General features: G+C 43.3%; 2 protein-coding genes across 3 annotated transcripts in view; both read right to left on the bottom strand.

Annotated features, from left to right (window-relative positions):
• The window catches only part of traf4a (tnf receptor-associated factor 4a), a 37,396-nt gene extending 30,793 nt beyond the window's left edge, over positions 1 to 6,603 (bottom strand). The window contains exon 1 of the mRNA XM_066695255.1: positions 6,129 to 6,603. Within this exon, the coding sequence (XP_066551352.1) occupies positions 6,129 to 6,271 (143 nt within the window). The 5' untranslated portion in view covers positions 6,272 to 6,603. The remainder of the gene's footprint in view (positions 1 to 6,128) is intronic.
• The window catches only part of nek8 (NIMA-related kinase 8), a 50,354-nt gene that overhangs the window by 25,608 nt on the left and 7,044 nt on the right, over positions 1 to 17,702 (bottom strand). Inside the window, exons 12-15 of one of the 2 annotated variants that reach the window (XR_010805238.1) lie at positions 16,431 to 16,594; positions 15,391 to 15,543; positions 14,017 to 14,169; positions 11,162 to 11,920 (exon numbers count right to left, since the gene is read on the bottom strand). Coding sequence is in view for 1 of the 2 variants with exons in the window: in XM_066695254.1 (XP_066551351.1) it covers positions 11,892 to 11,920; positions 14,017 to 14,169; positions 15,391 to 15,543; positions 16,431 to 16,594 (499 nt within the window). In the remaining variant the exon portion in view is untranslated. Of the gene's footprint in view, positions 1 to 10,728; positions 11,921 to 14,016; positions 14,170 to 15,390; positions 15,544 to 16,430; positions 16,595 to 17,702 lie in introns of those variants that run through there. The other variant, XM_066695254.1, reaches the window with a different exon arrangement.

A 17,702-nucleotide genomic window follows, 5' to 3' on the forward strand; every position in this document is an offset into this window, starting at 1 on the left:
GGGTCTGAAACACAAGAAAAGCTTTTTTTCCTTAGCTTTCTGGCAGACATCAGTGTGAAGGGCTACTACACATTGGCATATTAATTAAATATCCCTCGTTTGTGTTTCTCAACAAAGATCCCAAATGAATTGTAACCAGGAGCTATTTTTACAGCAACCGTACTGGCATTTCCATTGGCTATTTTTACACCACTTCCTGTCATGCGTGTAGCCAACGTCCCCCGACGTCTGCCAGAATCCCACATGCACATCCTCTCCCTACTAACCTAATGCTACCTTTTATTCTAGTGCCATCAATCAAATTACTGCAAAATGCCCATGAAAATAATCTCTTCCGATTTGCTTCTTAATATACAGAAATTTGCAAGTGCACAATCTCTCCATTGATGTTTTTGACATGGGGCTCCCGCTGCCAAACTTTAGCCTCTTCTGGGTACAGGATGTGTGCCAAGCAATCCTCGATTCCAAGTTAAGCTAGATCAATGCCCAAGAAAGATGGCCAATGCAAAATGCAAAAATAAAGACATAAAACAAACAAATCGATTACAAAACGGCCCGTCTTAGCCAGCTCAGCACTGCCAAAAGAGTGCCATTAGACACACATGGCTCTCTTGTCACTCCCAGCAGTTCTGCACACACCTACACAGCGATTAGTCCCAACTACTCCCTGAATGCAGGCACTGAAGTGCAGACACTTTCATTAGCAGACCATGCTTTTGCCTGGCAGATCAGTATCCTGATAAGTGTTGATAGACCAACACTGACTCATCCAACACTGAATAAAATACAGGGCCCGCTTTTTTTAACATGAAAGGCTGTATGGAAAAAACGTCACGGCAAGAAAGACTTTGCAAACGCATGCAAAAAGGACATTTGCTCTTTTACAGACTTGAGAATGAGAAATAGGTTCCAATTTTCACACATTTAAAGGTGCATGAACAGAAGGCGGGTGATTAGATGGATTTAGATTAGTCACACCTGGCTCATGCCTTCGATTTTGCATAGGTTAAGTGATTCAGATTCTTTCTATTTTTATTTGTTGTTTCTTCTCAGATATTATACAAAAGAAACCCAAGGGTGGATCCAGAACTTTTTTTCAAAAACCTGCGTCACAGAAACTCCAGACAGCAAGCCCGGGCTCATCTCTGGCACCTTGCTCTACATCTGGAATGAGTCTGGTAGTGTAGCCTCCCACCGCCCCTTTATTAATTCCTCTGAAACACACTCACTACCGTACTGAGAAATTGACAAATACCCAGTTAGTTGGTTCTCAACGACCGTGCACCAAGGTGAACGCTGCTTACCTGAGCACTGAGATTAAAATCGGCAGCTGGAGCAAAGTTCTCCGGCTGTCACGAGTTTCAGTTAGACTGCTGATCCGCGAGAGCAAGACTAAAATATGCTGCAATGTTCGTCATAAATTAAGGGCTAGACCAAATCAAAACTTTGACCTCTCCACGAATCGGAAACTGCAAACCTGTATCCTGTCACGTTTTTATTCATTGTCAGAAGACACTTTCTACTACATATGAATAAAAACGCAACAGACTACAATACAATATGTAAGTTACATTTCACAGGTACGCCAAAGATTGTTTTGGGGGGTTTTGACTTGTTTTTGGAGGGCAGCAGGTACATTTTATTTAGCTTCTTACCTTTTAATAGCAAAGGGAAAATGAGATGAAAGTTCAAACAAGTTCAAGCTTTAATTAAACGTTTGTGGCAGACTGCTGTACAGATCCAATGACTAAACATGTTGTGGTTGGCAATTATTTTACTACCACTCCTTTGACAAGGGAAAAAAAAACAAGAAAAACGACAACCTTCTACTCCAGAGAGACCAGTGCATCGGGATACATGCGAGCTTCACTTTCGTTTTGATCTGGCGTGGTGGATTGGCGCTTTCATCAGACACTGGTATTGTGGGCCCATCATTAGCACAAGAGGGAGTCCCTGTGGCCTTTTAACGCTGATCAGAAGGCATAAGCAGACAATGCAATGATCACGCTTAAACACAGAGCCTGCAGGCAGAAGTACATTGATCAAAAACCAATTACACACAGACACAGTCTCCCTCCGTCTTCAAAATGCAATGCTTTCCTCTGTGCATGCACATGTGTTTGAAAGTTTGTTTATAAAATGCAAATCAATGGCACTTTTTGTGTCCTTTGATAAGCACTTGTGCATTATATATATCCTCTATAGAACCAGAACCTCTGGATTCCAAATCGAACATTCTCATTACATTCCGTCTGCGCTGTAGTAGAAAATGCTTCTGATGGGTTTGCAGCACTGCCGGTACGATGAACAACATCTCCATTTCCCTCAACGTCCCTTCACACCAGAGGTTCGAAGATGTAAATTCTTTCCCTGTGAGCCCTTATCTCACCGAGACCTTCAACATCCAGTGCATCGGCTACAGTGAGCAGCTGGTGAAAAATAACTCCCAGAATCCAGAAATGCAGAGGACAGATAAGAGGAAGAGAATACAAATAAACTACAGTGTCAGGTGGCCCTATCTGGGCCTGCACTGGCTCTGGCGTTCGTACAAAAGGGGAAGCTTACAGAAATTCTATGACGGACGAACGGAGCTCACAAAAAGCACTTCTTTAGAATCAGCCGACGACTCGGAAGGCAAAACTGGAAAAGCTACAGGAGCGTGGCAGATTGATTCACTTCAGGTTTTAGTAGCTGTTGGCTCTTGTTCCAATTCATACCAATGTCTTGGTCTTAATGCTAACATCTTTGAAAAATGTCCCCAAAAGCAGACAACAATCACTGCACATCCAATAAGAAGGGAATGTATCCCAGAGCCATATGGATTTAAACTGATGTGCATCTGAGATCTGCACAATTTCATGCCATTTGAGAATATTTGAGTTTGACAGTCCACAATTTGTTTTTCTTCCCTGGGCATATTGTTACCTAAACTGTGCTAATTTTCTTTTATTAGCAGTATTAAGAGCACAGCCCTTCAGCCAAGTAAATATCAAGGAGCGCATAAAACGGACTCCAGCACTACAATAACAATAACACTGTGTGGTGCGCATCTTCATTAGCCCATTAGGCTGTCGAGCGCTGTTGGAGTGGAACATAAAGAGACATGTCTGCTCCAATTCCTTGGAGTCTTTGGGTGACTGGGATGTGGATTATTTGCGAACGAAAGCGCTCGTCATTCATGGCTCGTGCTCGCCGATCACAATAAAAGTCTCTTTAAATCCCTAGTCAGTCTGCAGCAAATTCGCATAGCCCCCAACAGGAGAAGCCCCAAAGGCAAACCTGGGACAAAGACTGCAAGGGTCTCTTCTGCCTCAGCTGACACACAACCCCATCTGTGAGAAGCTGTTAAGCAGACGCCTAAGTCAATCATTAATCATGACCCCCCAGTCACGAGCAATGAGCTAATTAATTTCACATGTCGGATTCCATTAGTCAAACACAAGACAAAACAGGAGCCCTCAGAATTGAAACACTGGTTTCGCATTTCTCCCTCAAAACCGAATGAATAACAACCACGACCAAAAGAATTAGCTTCATTGTCTCAATCCTAATTGCACAGGCCTACATGGGTTAACTCAAGGGCCAGAGTCTGTCTCCGTGCAATAAACGAGCTGAATTTAATTAATTAACGTTGTTGCTGATTTAAAAATTAATTTCAGTTGCTTGATTGGGTCTCTTGACCTCAAATTCAAAAGGCACTGGAACGCGGACATTGGTGTTATTGCCGACTTCTATTCCGCTTAATAATTGACCAGTTTATGGTTTCAAAAGGGAAAGGAGAGAAAAGATTGCATTCCCCACGACGCCCAATCCTTGACTATAAAACTGCATGCATGGAGTTTCTATTGAGGACATTGATCTCACTATAATTCCTCACAGGCAGGAATGGCAATTAAACACCCAATATATCACAAGATTGATCGCTTTCAGAATTTACAAGCTGTTGACTGTTGTGCACTCTCAACACTCAAAATCAGATCTCAAGCATCCATTTGTTTTGTGTTCTGTTTGTCTGTATAGAGCCCACAGCCACTATAACTTCAATTGGAGCAAACGGTTACACAATGGGAGTCTGCTTTCCATTCATATAATTGCGAAGGCTACCAAATTAATGCAGGAGATGGTTTGTGGAGGAGGTTTTGGATAGAAAAAGCAGTCCCTTCAGACTTAGCTGGAGACTCCAATAACAAATTAAAACAATTACTGGGCAAAAATAAGTCAAGATGATCATGTTCTTCAGCTATAGCCAACAATATAAAATCCAGAAGCAGGGCTGGAAACCCACAGTCTCCAGAAAAAGACTGGAGATCTTTTCAGTGCATTTCAGATACCACCCTCTGAAGCAGCTCTGGTCTCCACAGCGAACTATTTTAGGAAAGCCAAACACATTGCACCAGGCAGAGAACTACCAGTTGGGATCATTTGAATACTTGAAACTGAGGAACAGCCAGAGGAGATAGTTTGCATTTTATTCAAAGATACCTGAAACCAGTCACATTGAGAAACGGAAAGGAAAAAAAGACTTCAGAGTAAACAGCTCATCATGTTGCTAGGCATAACAGGGCTGAGGGTAACCCTAACACAACCCATCCTAGCACAGGAGATTTTACAGATGGTATTCCTTGCAAAGTTTAGGTAGGGTACTTATAGTTGTGTCTGCTCCTGAAGACCTAGGAGATATATTTCTTTGCATATCATTCAAGCTTTTGGTTATTTGCATGGACGAATTAAGAGTGTAACTGCTACCGATTAACATAAACCTTTATACACTGATGACAAACACATACAATCACAGTATATAATACTCTCCAGGACTAGGGTTGAGGGCACACGCAACTTGCCCCAAAAGCAGACCATGTATTGAAGCAGAGAGAGAGAGCGAGTTGAAATTTGAGTAAGAGAATGAGGGAGACCCGAAATCAATATAAGTGGGAAGGCTGTAATGGGAATGACTGAGAAGACTGGCAGTGTGTTATTCCATAAAGAAATATTTTACAAGACCTGCAAAATCCATTAAACTACACCACACTATACACTACAATACAATACAATAACACCCAGGCATAAGCATGTGAAAAAAGTTAGCTTCTCAAAATACCTTTTTTTTTAATCATTTCTACATTTCAATTCAAAAGATGCATACAGTCAGTCAGCTAGGCTCCACCTGACGCAGGTTGTCACCAGACACGCCTTCCCTGGGAGAGAGAGACCTCTCTTTACCTGCCAAGGACTGCTGTGAGTTTTATTTACAGCCCTGTATGCGGAAACTACTAGCAATGCCCTGTGCCATTAGACCAGCACCTACCCAGTGTACACTAAATGCTATTACAACGTTGTAGGAAGGTTGTATGTTGGTTGGGGCACCAATGCACCGTTGAGACACCGTGGTGAAAACGTCAGAAAGGTCCGAAATAAACGCTGTGACAATGTTGTTAAAACCACAATTTAAATCGTAAGACACGTTGAGTATCAACTAATCCACTACGTTGTGGTAAGGTTGTGATTTTGCTGTGCACTTGAAAGTGCGCTGCTGTAGCGATTATGCGTTTAGAGCTTTTCACTTCATAGTGCGGACGTTTCACATTGAGAGACAGAGCTGGCAACAATGAAGCCCCTGTGTGTCAGTGTGTGTGTGTGTGTGTGTCTGTGTGTGTCTGTGTGTGTGTCTGTGTGTGTGTATGTGTGTGTCTGTGTGTGTGTGTGTGTGTGTGTGTCTGTGTGTGTGTCTGTGTGTGTGTGTCTGTCTGTGTGTGTGTGTCTGTGTGTGTGTGTGTGTGTGTGTGTCTGTGTGTGTGTGTATGTGTGTGTGTCTGTATGTGTGTCTGTCTGTGTGTGTGTGTGTCTGTCTGTGTGTGTGTGTCTGTCTGTGTGTGTGTGTGTCTGTGTGTGTGTCTGTATGTGTGTCTGTCTGTGTGTGTGTGTCTGTCTGTGTGTGTGTGTCTGTCTGTGTGTGTGTGTGTGTGTGTTGTTCTGCACTGTCCCTTGTTAACGGCTGTATCTGTCACTTAGCGGAAGAACTGACAGGTTTCATCTCTCGCCCAAATACTTTAAAACAAAGTGGCACAAGTAGAATATAAATCAATTAACCAATCAGGCACTAACCAGCGCAAGGCGGGTGCGAGGCGTACCTTAGAAACTCCTGCAGGCAGGTGTCGCAGAAGCGGTGCCCGCAGGTGGACACCTGGACGGGTTCGCGCATGGCTTTGCTGCACAGCGGGCACTGGAAGCGCCTCTTGGGCTTCTCCAGGAACTTGTAATCAAAGCCCGGCATGGCTGCGGGACAGGCGCACAGCTACCCCCGGCCGAATACGGGTGGAAAGTTGCTCTTTTGGAAGCAGTTCCCTGTGAGACACAACAGGCTGATGACAACCACAAAAGCGGGGCTGACGCGGCGTTGGTATCCCCTCGCCAGGCACCGGCCGGCCGGGTCTTCTCGCTGTGCCAGGGGAGTGCGCTGGCAGTCGGCGCAGCGCGATGCGTCCGCGTTAGAGTTGCGTAAAAGGGTAGTAAGTGACGGCTTCTTGAGAATTGGGATGAATTGTTTGGCAGAGGGCAGCGCACACGTCCTGCCTCCTCCCTCCAGAGGGTACTCTGTTCCTGAACACTGAGCGGCTCCACAGCCCGCCGGGTTTGGGTGCAGGAGTCCCGCCTCCGAGCTCCAGTGCGGGCGGAGCTCAGCTGCATCTCCCTGGGTCGGTGGCTGGGTCCTAAAGCCGCCACAACCATACCATACATGCATACATACATTAATCTATACACACACACGCATACATATATACATACAAACATATATTGGTTTGACAAAGGGTTATTATAACAATTAAAACCCAAATCTAAATATTCATGAGACTTCTTTTCCCAGAAACATATCTGGGTGTTTCTTTATTTATTTATTCCGCATCTGACATTGATACTGTATTAGCCTTAACCACTCTCTCCCTGTTTTTGGTCAAATGGTTTAAACATGTTATTTATCTATATCATTTTTATTTCCACACATAATAAACTTCTCCCAAATATTCTGGATCGGAAATAGTTTATATATATATATGTTATATAAAAATAAAAAGTTAAGTCTAAATCTATCATCCCTGCCATGCATGAAATGCATTTGTTATTACTGGTCATTTGTATGGGGAAAGGTCCCCCCCTGGCGGACAAGGGTCCCACATTTTGGGGAACATCTAATTGAAACGCTAATTAACGCACCCTTCTGTTCTCATGTTCTTGTAAACAGATCATCTTGAAGAGATTGAAAAAAAACTTGAAAAAAAACTTCATTTCAAAATCATAAAATAAAAAGTCCCTCCTCAGCTCTTTCCCCCATTCCCTGACACACTAGAAACAGTTCAGTGGCAGGCGTCAGTGTCATAGGCACTGCCAATGGTAATAGGCTTTCTTACACGCACATGTGATGCCAGGCTACGCTTTGGGGGATGTGAAGTGGGATACAGACACAGGACTTTCATGCAGCGCAGATGTGCGCAGTTCTGCAGAATCCCACCGATCCCATTGGCGGAGCAGCTGAGCACCGAGCAGACCTGCGGAAATGTGCGCTACAGTATGCGCTCTGAAGTGGCGCAGCCCGAAGCCCAATTGCTACAGAATTGCATCATTGTCTTCAACAGCGCTGCGCGGAGGAAGGGTAACGCAACCCGCTATTTATCAGTGGCATCTGTCGGGCTGGCGTGTGTTCAGTGAAAGACACGGTCACCTGCAGATATCAATACGGAATGCGGTTCCACTTGTACTGGTATTAAGTCATTTGTCTACCGTTGAAGCAATAGCCTGTGATAATAGTGTTAAATATGGGGAATTTAATCAGCTCGCTTCACAATTACATTACGCCACAAATATGCCGCAGGCTTATAAATATTGTCATAAACTATGATTTTAAATAAGAATTTACTCAGTGCAAGTTAATGTTTATTAAACATGGATAACCCTATTTAAATCTAAATGCCGTGAATGATTACACATTTTGTTTGATTTATTGTTACAATTTTGCAAGTCAGATTAAGAACAGCGTGATAAAATGGATAAAGATGTTTTTTGCCCCTCTCAACCTGTCTTGATGTCCGCCTAAAATTAAAAGTACTGAAGTATTAACGCATGTTGCAGTACTGGGCAGCACGGAGTGTTTAATACAAACTCAAGATTGTCTGGCTTCTCTCCAGCCGCAGTCACAGTCATTTCAAGTGCTTTCCAAATCATTTAATGTGATCTCCTGACTCCCAGACAAGTAAGTGCATTTTAAGAAGTGGGACAATTTATGCATTGAGATTCACACTACATAACACAAGATTTGCAGCAATTATTAGCTACTCTACCGAAGAGGGAGAAAGTATACCCCCAAGTAACGTATAGACACATTGTGAATAAACACATCTCGACAGCTCCATTTTGGCAATCCTGGTTTCAATGCAAAAATAATTACCTCTGATTGAGATCTAGATTAGTCATTACAGAAGCGCCTTGAATTTACTCCAGGACATGTAAAATCATATGGGCAAACAAACAAAGGGAACTCAATTACCGCCGGCACTGACAAGCAGTCATTTTTTGATTAAAGAAACAATCGCAGTATTTAAAAAGGCATGTAATTAGGCTTTTATGTAATTAACTAATTAAGTCTATTGAGACCTTCCCTGGTCTCTTCTCAATGGAGTTGAATCACTTCATAAAGTGTTCCAGTGCAAAAAATAATAATAAATAAAACAAAACCACTTTCTCTCTCTCTCTCACTTCCCTGAGACACCTTGCTGTTTGTTAAGGTATGGCTTTTATTATCTCCACCCCCCAGATCATGGAGCTGGTAATTTAATTCCATGAGAGCACTGCGCACAGCCAGGGGAAGTGTGTTGTTCTAAGGAGGTAATAAAAGAAGGTGTTTCAGGACTTTTGCTAGGGCTTTGCGGAGATTTGATGGAATCGGAAAATTATTTCTCCTCCTCCTCCTCACCATTCTCAGCCTCTGTGTGTGTGTGCCTCTTATCTCTTGAATTCTTGCATTTCACAGAGCCTACAGGGAGGAGGCACATGCACACATCCCCTCGCCCCACAAGCCCTACCACAAACACACAAGGCCCTGCTAGTGAACTGCCTCCAGTGTGAGAGACGCATGCCATTGCTTTTGTGGCCCACAGTAAACAAACTATAATCCCAGGTTGATGAAACCAGGATTAGAATCTCTAACCACAAGAAACCGTGTAACTGCCACGAGATGAGCAGAAGTACAACATTACATCCTGGATGGCATTCAAAAATATATAACATGCTTTAATTATTTGCGTAAGGTAATCAAAATCCTTTAACGGCCAATGAAACCCAGAAAACATCTGTTTGCCCTCATGCTGTAAACACACAGCAGGTGGCAAGGATGGCAGGATGGACTTGTAGTGAGGAACTACCTTATTGACCAACTTCTCATGACAGCTGGGGCGTAATAAAAGCTAGGAATTGCCCCTTTGGATGTACGATCTGGTGTGGGCACACTTACTACACTAACAATCTGGCTAAATCGTTGTGGTCGAGAAATAAAGAGGAACAATATCACACAGTTCTCTTATTCCACCTTTCATATGAACTTTATCTGGATCGGGGTAGAAGGTGATGCTAGCAGATGTCGGTAAATAAGCCACTGAATGGTGTCAGGCAAGTTGAGACTGCTGTACCTGCCTTTTGTTGTCTGTTTTTACCCATGATTGTGTATCATAGCATTTCCTGTATAAAATAAATACTCCATGACTTCTACTACAGAACCCAATCATTTGCTCTTTTGAAAGTCACTATGAACTCCGGCCGTGTCCCTTACACCTGCCCTGTGCTTGCTTTGTTACAGTGACACGTTTTATTTACACCTCACAGCACAATGAATTCAAAGGAGAACCACACTGTAGCTCTACACACTTAAGCCGAAGGTTGTGCTAGCATTGCGCTTAACTTTGCAATCTCTGTACAGAAGTGCCAATAAAGGAAAGTGATTTGAAGCTCTCGAGATCTCTGCGCATCACACAAAACCTTTGAAATCAACTTGAAATGTGAGGGTAAAAATTGATATATTTTGATGAAGAGGAATGCGATCGTGTATTTTGTTTATTTTGCCACACAATTCAAAAGCCGTACAAAGTCTAGAGAAAAGCTTGAATGATCTTATCTGCACAGACATCAGACTGGGTGACAGCTGGTTTGCGACACATTGTGCTACACAGGGACATGTTTGCTTATTTGCTTGTAAAACAAAGCAGGATGATTACACAGCTTACACAAAGTGCCAAACAATTGTAGTATTCGCTGGAGTTTTTATGGCTTTTTATTTTGTGTTTGTTCCGTTTTTCCTTATGTAGTATTAAAACCTGATTATACGTTTTTTTGGTATTTTTCCAAAAGATATTGGTCAGTATCTCAGGTGCACACCTGCGATCTCGCTCCCTTTGCAAATGTTGACTTTTATCATTCGTTATTCAGAGTGGAAGTTGGTGTTGACCGTTGGGGGGCTGGTAGGTTGTTTGAAGACATTCAACATGAAGAAACAGCCCGTAGATTTAAGACTGGATTATAAAGCACTTCTCACATCGTTCTGCTACAGAGACACATTGGATAATGTGGATTTCGGATTCCTGGCACTTTGGCCTTTTTAAGATCTGTATCACAAGCCAGTTTAAAATTTGTGAAAATGGAGCAATGTTGTATAGCAGGATAGCAAAGGAATGGAAAGCCGAATGACACTTTGCTCCAAATACTTTTTATTTTGTGTGACTGATCCTTTTGTAGTCAACAAACAACAAGACAAGCCAAGAAATACCCCCAGCAAAACCAGTCTACGCAAAAGTCATGATTCACATGTCACTGCACATTTCACAAAAGACAAAAGACTCTCCCTCCCTCAGAGACAGAGTTCGCTCAATGGGGGGCAAAGCTTTGTATAATTGCTTAAATGGGCAGTTCTGTTCAGGAGTGTTTTTTTGGAGTGGGGGCAGTGCTGTAATGGAACAAGACATAAGTCAAGAAAGACAAACAATCACAACCTGACAGACTGGAATATTGAGCACTGCCATTCAACACATCATCAACTGTATTGGAGGTGATATTGTTTTACTTCAGATGCCCTACAAATGAAAATCCACAGAGCTTCGGTTCCAGAAAGTCTCATTGCGCTTACTGTAACAATCCTACCACGATCGCTGGGCTCCACGTCCCTCAGAACATGTTGTGATCACTCCTGACGGCACCATCTGAAAATGTGACTCACGTGGATCTCTGGACCTCAGTGTGCCCCCTCTCCTCTCAATCTCATTGGGCAACCTCGGAGAGAGTGAGGGTGTCAGTTTCATTTCCTCATTTCACAGAGGAATGCCCTTGGCAACAGTTTATCGCTAGGCCTCCGTTTAATTTCCTTACACAAACAACAACAATAGTGGTATCAAGTTGCAAAGGAAAAATGCCTACAGATCTGCAAGCGATAAAGTTTCAAGGTAACGAACAACAATGGGTAAGAACTAAACTGACTTTTTGAGAACATGCTTAGCGTGATACTGACATGATTCATACCAGTCACGTTTGTGTGATCTACAGAGTATTGTGGCCAGTTACTGTGTGAATATCGCACTGGTTTTCTAGAAGAGGCTTCTTGTAGTTGCCTCTGTGCCTGCATTCAGTAATTCCTTGTCAGTGGCTCCAAATAACTGTGAAAAGCCTTCTCCGAATCATTAACTGAACACTATGTCCCAGCTGGATGAGTCTTAAATACGCTCATTAAGAGACATTTGCAAACTGGCCAGCAACATAAAAGGTCCCTAATGGTGCGAAGGAGGCATCGCATCTGATGATGACCCATCTCTCTTGTTGAATTGGGATTTCTCCTTCCAGGGGAGGAGACTCATTGTGAAGCATCATCTGGGCATACTCTCCTCCAGAAACGCTGAAAAAGACAAAAATATTTGAATGAAAGCAAGCTGCTCTGAGAAATGAAACAACACTTAGTACAGCAGCTGGATAGGGTCTTTATCCCTGGCTGGTCCAAGCGATAGTACAGAGTTCACTTATTCGGTTACCGCAGTCACCATAAATCTTCCAGCTTCCCCAGGGCCTGACAGTGCAAGGCTTCCAACCAGCTCCTTATCAGGCATGTCAAGATGTATCTCTGTACTTTATGTTCCAGAGGAAAAATCACACTTTAAAAGAAACACTACGAAGTGAAACATGAGCGTGGAATCAAATTGCGAGTTTTTGCAGAATCCCACAACACCCTCATTGAAGATTTATTTTTGGGAGTCACTATTAGAGCTTCTTCTAACATTTGATGGGACACTGAAAGGCAAACGTAGTATTTTTTTTTCCCCAGGATAGTCACACAACGCCCTCCAGTCATAACACAGCAACAAGGCAGATGCTTCCATGGTTCCTCGTCTTTAATATAAACATGGACGGTGAAAATCTTACATACTTTGGAAAGCTGTGTAGAATCTCAAGATCTTTGCTGCTTGGAGCAAAACCCTAGATCACTGGAGGGACCACTTGGACTGGACCCACGAACACCTAGGAAGAGCTAGATAAGACCTCCGAACAGTGAAGAGGTAATATACTGGCACTGTGACAATGCAGTCCTGTACCCCAACCCAACCCAACGGGCCAGCCAAGCTACATCTTTCCTCTGGCGAGTTATCTGTAACGATGCAAAGCCCAGGCACCACAGAGCTCGGTCCTGTCCTGCCTGCTGGATTATAGATCTCTCTCTTACTGATTAGATTTTTTTGTTGTTTAATCTTTACTAAAGCTGTGGCTATTTTAAATGGGGCTGGGGGTGGGGAGGGGTTTGGGGCTTTAATCTAACCTTCATTTCAAAATATATATCGCGAAAGATAAAGCAGATCAGGAAGTATGGACCAGTGGAAAAAACACGCTGCGGGAGACCTGGTTGTTTTTCAGGATACGGGGCCTCCCCACGCCTCAGTCGATCAAACAACACAACTCCATGCGTGTGCTTGTGTTTGTCATGGTGAGGGTAGAGGTAGAACGCAAAGAACAGCAGAAACTACCCTGCAAGACTTTCTCAAGCTGCGAAGTTACGGAAAAAACCTGAACCACTGCAGAGAAAAAAAAAAAAAGATAATTATGTTTAACAAATTAAAAGCAACGATGCCAAAGAGTCTCTGTTCTCTCCGCAACATCAAACACTTCTTTGTGCTTCAAGCTGACAATTATCTGTTTGTTGGAGAGAAGCAACCAGCACAGATGAAAAGGGACCTCCTACCTTAAGGCAGTTATTCCCTATTCAGTTTTTTCCAGAGAAACGCTGCGTGAGGATTGGAGGAGAGGGCAGCGATGGCGAGTGGTTTGTTGTTTCGTGTTTGCATTTACCCCTCAACCAACCCCCCACCCCCCTACTGGTTCCTCATGAGCTAAATAGTTTAGTGGGGGCCCCGCTGCTCAGTTTATTAGATCTTCAGAGGGAAAAGGACAACAGATTGCCGCACCCTGAGTTAATTAGCTGGGCCCCAGGCTGCTGGACACAAAGCCATGGCATGGTCACTGCACACCCACATGGGCTGGATCCCTCCACGTGTTTAGGGACTCCTTTATTTTTTCTTCTTGGTTCAAACTCACGATTTCCATTCCTACTTCCCTCCTTTAAGAATGTGAAGACACACCACCAGAAGGCATTAATATGGGCAGTGAAGAACTCCGCTTCAGAAACACTTTGAAAGCGTGTGTGACACTGGGGCATGAGTAAGTGTTTGAATCGATTTGTGTGAGCCATGTGTTCTATTTTTATTGAAAACGTACGTCACAGAAATCCACACACACACACACACAAAATACAAAAAATAAAACCTGCACATGTGAAAGCCAGAGGGACTGAGTTGGATTTTACTCTGTTGGTCGATCAGCCCATAACAGACAAGATTAACTGGGAATGTAATGTTTCACAGCCCCCTCAAAAAACTGCTGATGTCACAAAGAGATCAAATAAAAACACTCTAATCACTGTAAACGAAAAAAAAACCAGATTCTTACGTTTGACTGCCAACAGCGTGTTCCCGTGGCAACAGGCCACCGATGCCACGGTGTAGGGATGAGTCTCCTCGAGATGCACCGCCTTGGGGATCCCAGAATCCTTCCTCCCCAGCCTGCCCCGGGCCCCTTTGCCCCAGGTGTACACTTCCGCCTCTACAGTCAGAAAGGGGCAATGAGAGCTGGGCCAGAACAAAGCTTTAATCCCATCACTGAGCCTGAGCGACCCCATGGCAGTCAGAGACTCGGGCCTCCGTAAAACATTCCCAAGACAACGAGGGGGCTCCAGGAGTGGCAGAGGTCACAGCATCCCTGCTAAGCTTTCACATCTCGGACATTTATTGCTAGATTTTGTCACGCCTTAAACCAAATTAAGCTTGGGCATTTCAAACTGGATATACAGAACGTTACTTTAAAGAGTAAAACATATTTTAAACAAGTACACACTTCCCCACAGGTCAACAGAATATACCTCTACTCTTATACATGGTTTCCATACATACAATTGCTCGATACGGTGTGTTTTTGACGAAGACCTCACTGAAAAATGAATCGTCATGTTTTTGTAGTGTTTGCAATTTTTACATTTCTATCCTTATCTACACTTTGTTAAATTTATTATATCTTACCTCTACGCAGATAGAATTTCTAAGCCCTAAACTGATTCAATCACACTCCTTGTTTCCTGCCTAGATGGTATACAGTGAAAACTGATAAAACTGGAAAGACTTTCTCTAGCTGAGGAATGGCATTCACTGTTTTAAATCTACCACCCTGCTCAAGAAAGAACGCTGGTTACACGTGATTCAGCGCTGAGTAATTTTAGAATGTATCTGGAATGCTTTAACTTTTCCGGCAACCACAGCAGAAGACTATATGACTGTGCTTCAGTATATAAGGGCTGTTACATATTCCAATAACTACATAAAACTGCCTGTTAAAGCACTGAATTATTAACCCACTTCAACAGGAGACCGTCAGGATTTGAGTACGAGATCTGAAACAGTCACCGTTGCAATTTAACAGCAAAGGAACGGTGTCAGAATGGATAGTAAAACCAGTCCAGTCCAACAGCTTCAGTGGGAGACGACACAAGCGGCCAATGTAGATTAACTGAATGCCTGGGGTAAGGCACTTAGACTATCCATATTTAAATGTTTTATTTAAGTCTCAGTGCATAGATCAGCCAGCTAAAGAGCACTGAAATCATGATGGATTAGTTGACACAGATTTGAAACGGAACCGAATGAGATGGCTGAGTGTGCTGTGCGTATTCTTCAGACTACAGAGGCCGTACCCGGCCCTGACCCTGGAAAATGCCAATGCGGTTTATTCGTCACCGCAGCGGTTCCTATGCCACCACCGCCACTGCCTCACCTGCTCCAATGGCCACAGTGAAGGCGTCCCCGCACGCTACCATGGTAATAGCCTGCAGCCCGGGCACGGGGTAGGGCACACGGCTACTCCTGCGGGTACTGCAGCCCAGCTGGCCGTGTTGGTTACTGCCGAAGGTGAAGCACTGGCCCTTTTCTGACAGACAAACAGGGAGATGGGGGAGGAGGACACAGAAACAAACATCATGTCACTTCCAAACACTCGGAATGGGTGTAAATGGGCATATCCAGTAAAGCGAAGCATTACTTTAGGCTGCTCACCATAGAAGATCTGGGGCCACTTGCATACTTATTGAAGCACGTATGCATTAAGTTTTGGATGTGGATGAGACACTCAAGGGGAAACCTAAGGGCAACCTTCACTTAAGATGCCCCAGAATGCTCGTATCTCTGATTTCATTCTTCATGCGACTGCTCACCCGCACTACATTCTACCTCATTCAGTGCATGTTGTACGTTTGTTGTGACCTTTTGCACCAAGTCATTTTCTACTTTTCTTGCATGTAAGCCACTTGCGTCAAAGGCATCAACCAAATAAATAAATAGTATAAATATTCCCTAGGCAATCAACTCTCCACATTCACTGCATTCCACTGCACATTCCTGCGCCCATACCAGACTTTAATTCATTTAGTATAACTGATCTTCAGCAGCACAGTAAAAAATAAGTCAATGGAGGTCAATGACGTGAATAAAGTAGTGGCTGGATCAAAGCTCTGCAATGGAAGGGAGACGCCAGGGTCATTCAGTCCTTTGCTTGAACAAAGGTGAGTCTGTTGGACATATCTACGCATTAGTGCAGTTGGTGTCAGTTTACTGTTTGAATTTCCTAGCTTTTTCTGCGATGGGATGCATCTGGTTAAAGAATAAATAAGACAACAAAAAGTTTACCTCTCCTGAAAATGCCAGGGCTACCTGACAACTGATGAAGGAAGAAATCATGGTATATAAGGACCATCCATACTGCCCAACAAGTGTGGCCAAATCAGACTTGCCCTGGAAGTGGCAGAAGAACGGTCTTACCTGTGACTGCAGCCGTATGGGCCGTTCCAATGTCAATGTGAATGATCTTCTCTACATTCAGAGGAGCTGATTGGACGGGGCAGAAGGTGTGTACTTCTTCAACTTGATCAGAGGGGGGGGGCTCTTCTGAACCACTAATCTTATCCAACCCCAGCTTGTTAAACCTAAACATGCAACACAGACAGATTAAATGTTTGTGATTATGCCAAAATAATTAATAAATACAAATCTCACCCTTATTCAGGCATTTAAAAACGCAAACTCAGCAGAGTTTATATGCATAAATACTGCCAGAAAGGCATGTTTTTTTTAATCACGAGGAAAAAAAAAAATGTTTTCATACCCAGTCATAAAACATAACACACTGAATTATTATTTTGTCTCCAGATATTTTATGCCAAAACTGCATACAAGCTGTTTCAGAAACAAATAAATCTGAATGAGTTTCTCCAAACATAGTGAAATCACCTCAGCTTTGTAAACTAACGTGTCAAAACCTCTTAACCACTTCATTAAGGTTATTTTAGAGCAGCTGGGCGTTTTTCCCCTCTTCCTCAGCAGAAACATTGCCCTGGACACCGTGGAGCTAACGTGTCAGTGACTATTGCCCAAAAGCATTTTGCTAGGAGGAAGCAGGAAGCCTAGAAACCACAGACATTTCGAGGGCAACACCCCCCTCTGCCCATGTCAGTGAGGTTCTTGTGTGTTCGCCAGCCAAAACCTTTCATAAGAGGGCCAACGCTTAATGTGGGACAGATGGCACGTGGAAGGTCCCGGTTTGGAGAGAGTGTGTCAGAGTCTCAGAATGTAGCCCTGTAGGGTCGAGCCCTGCCGTAAGATGCCTGAACTGATCTTCAATACAACACACCACAATGCATTGCAAAACCAAAATGTCATGCAGTGCATTTTTTTTAAGAAAACAATAGAATACCATTTCAAGTGGAAACCAACAACGTGCTCCACAACTGAAAAGACGTTCGTAGATCTGTTCAGTATTAGTTCAAACAGCATGCCTGAGACATCAGTGTATTTTATTTAACAAAACTGCGGGGAAAGAGAATTTTTATTGCAATTAAGCTGGGGAAGGATTCATATCATTCAAGGCCTTTTTCGTAAACAGTGAAAAATCTGAGAAAGAAACCATCTAAATCTCATCATTACCTGCGAGAGGGGCCTGGATATGGAAAAAGATCATATTCAATCAGTGCTAAAAATACACCGTTGTCTGGTGGATATGGCGCCCTTCACAAAAAATAAACTTATAGCACATGA

This window comes from Amia ocellicauda, chromosome 22 (assembly GCF_036373705.1).
Source record: "Amia ocellicauda isolate fAmiCal2 chromosome 22, fAmiCal2.hap1, whole genome shotgun sequence".
NCBI classification, from domain to species: domain Eukaryota; kingdom Metazoa; phylum Chordata; class Actinopteri; order Amiiformes; family Amiidae; genus Amia; species Amia ocellicauda.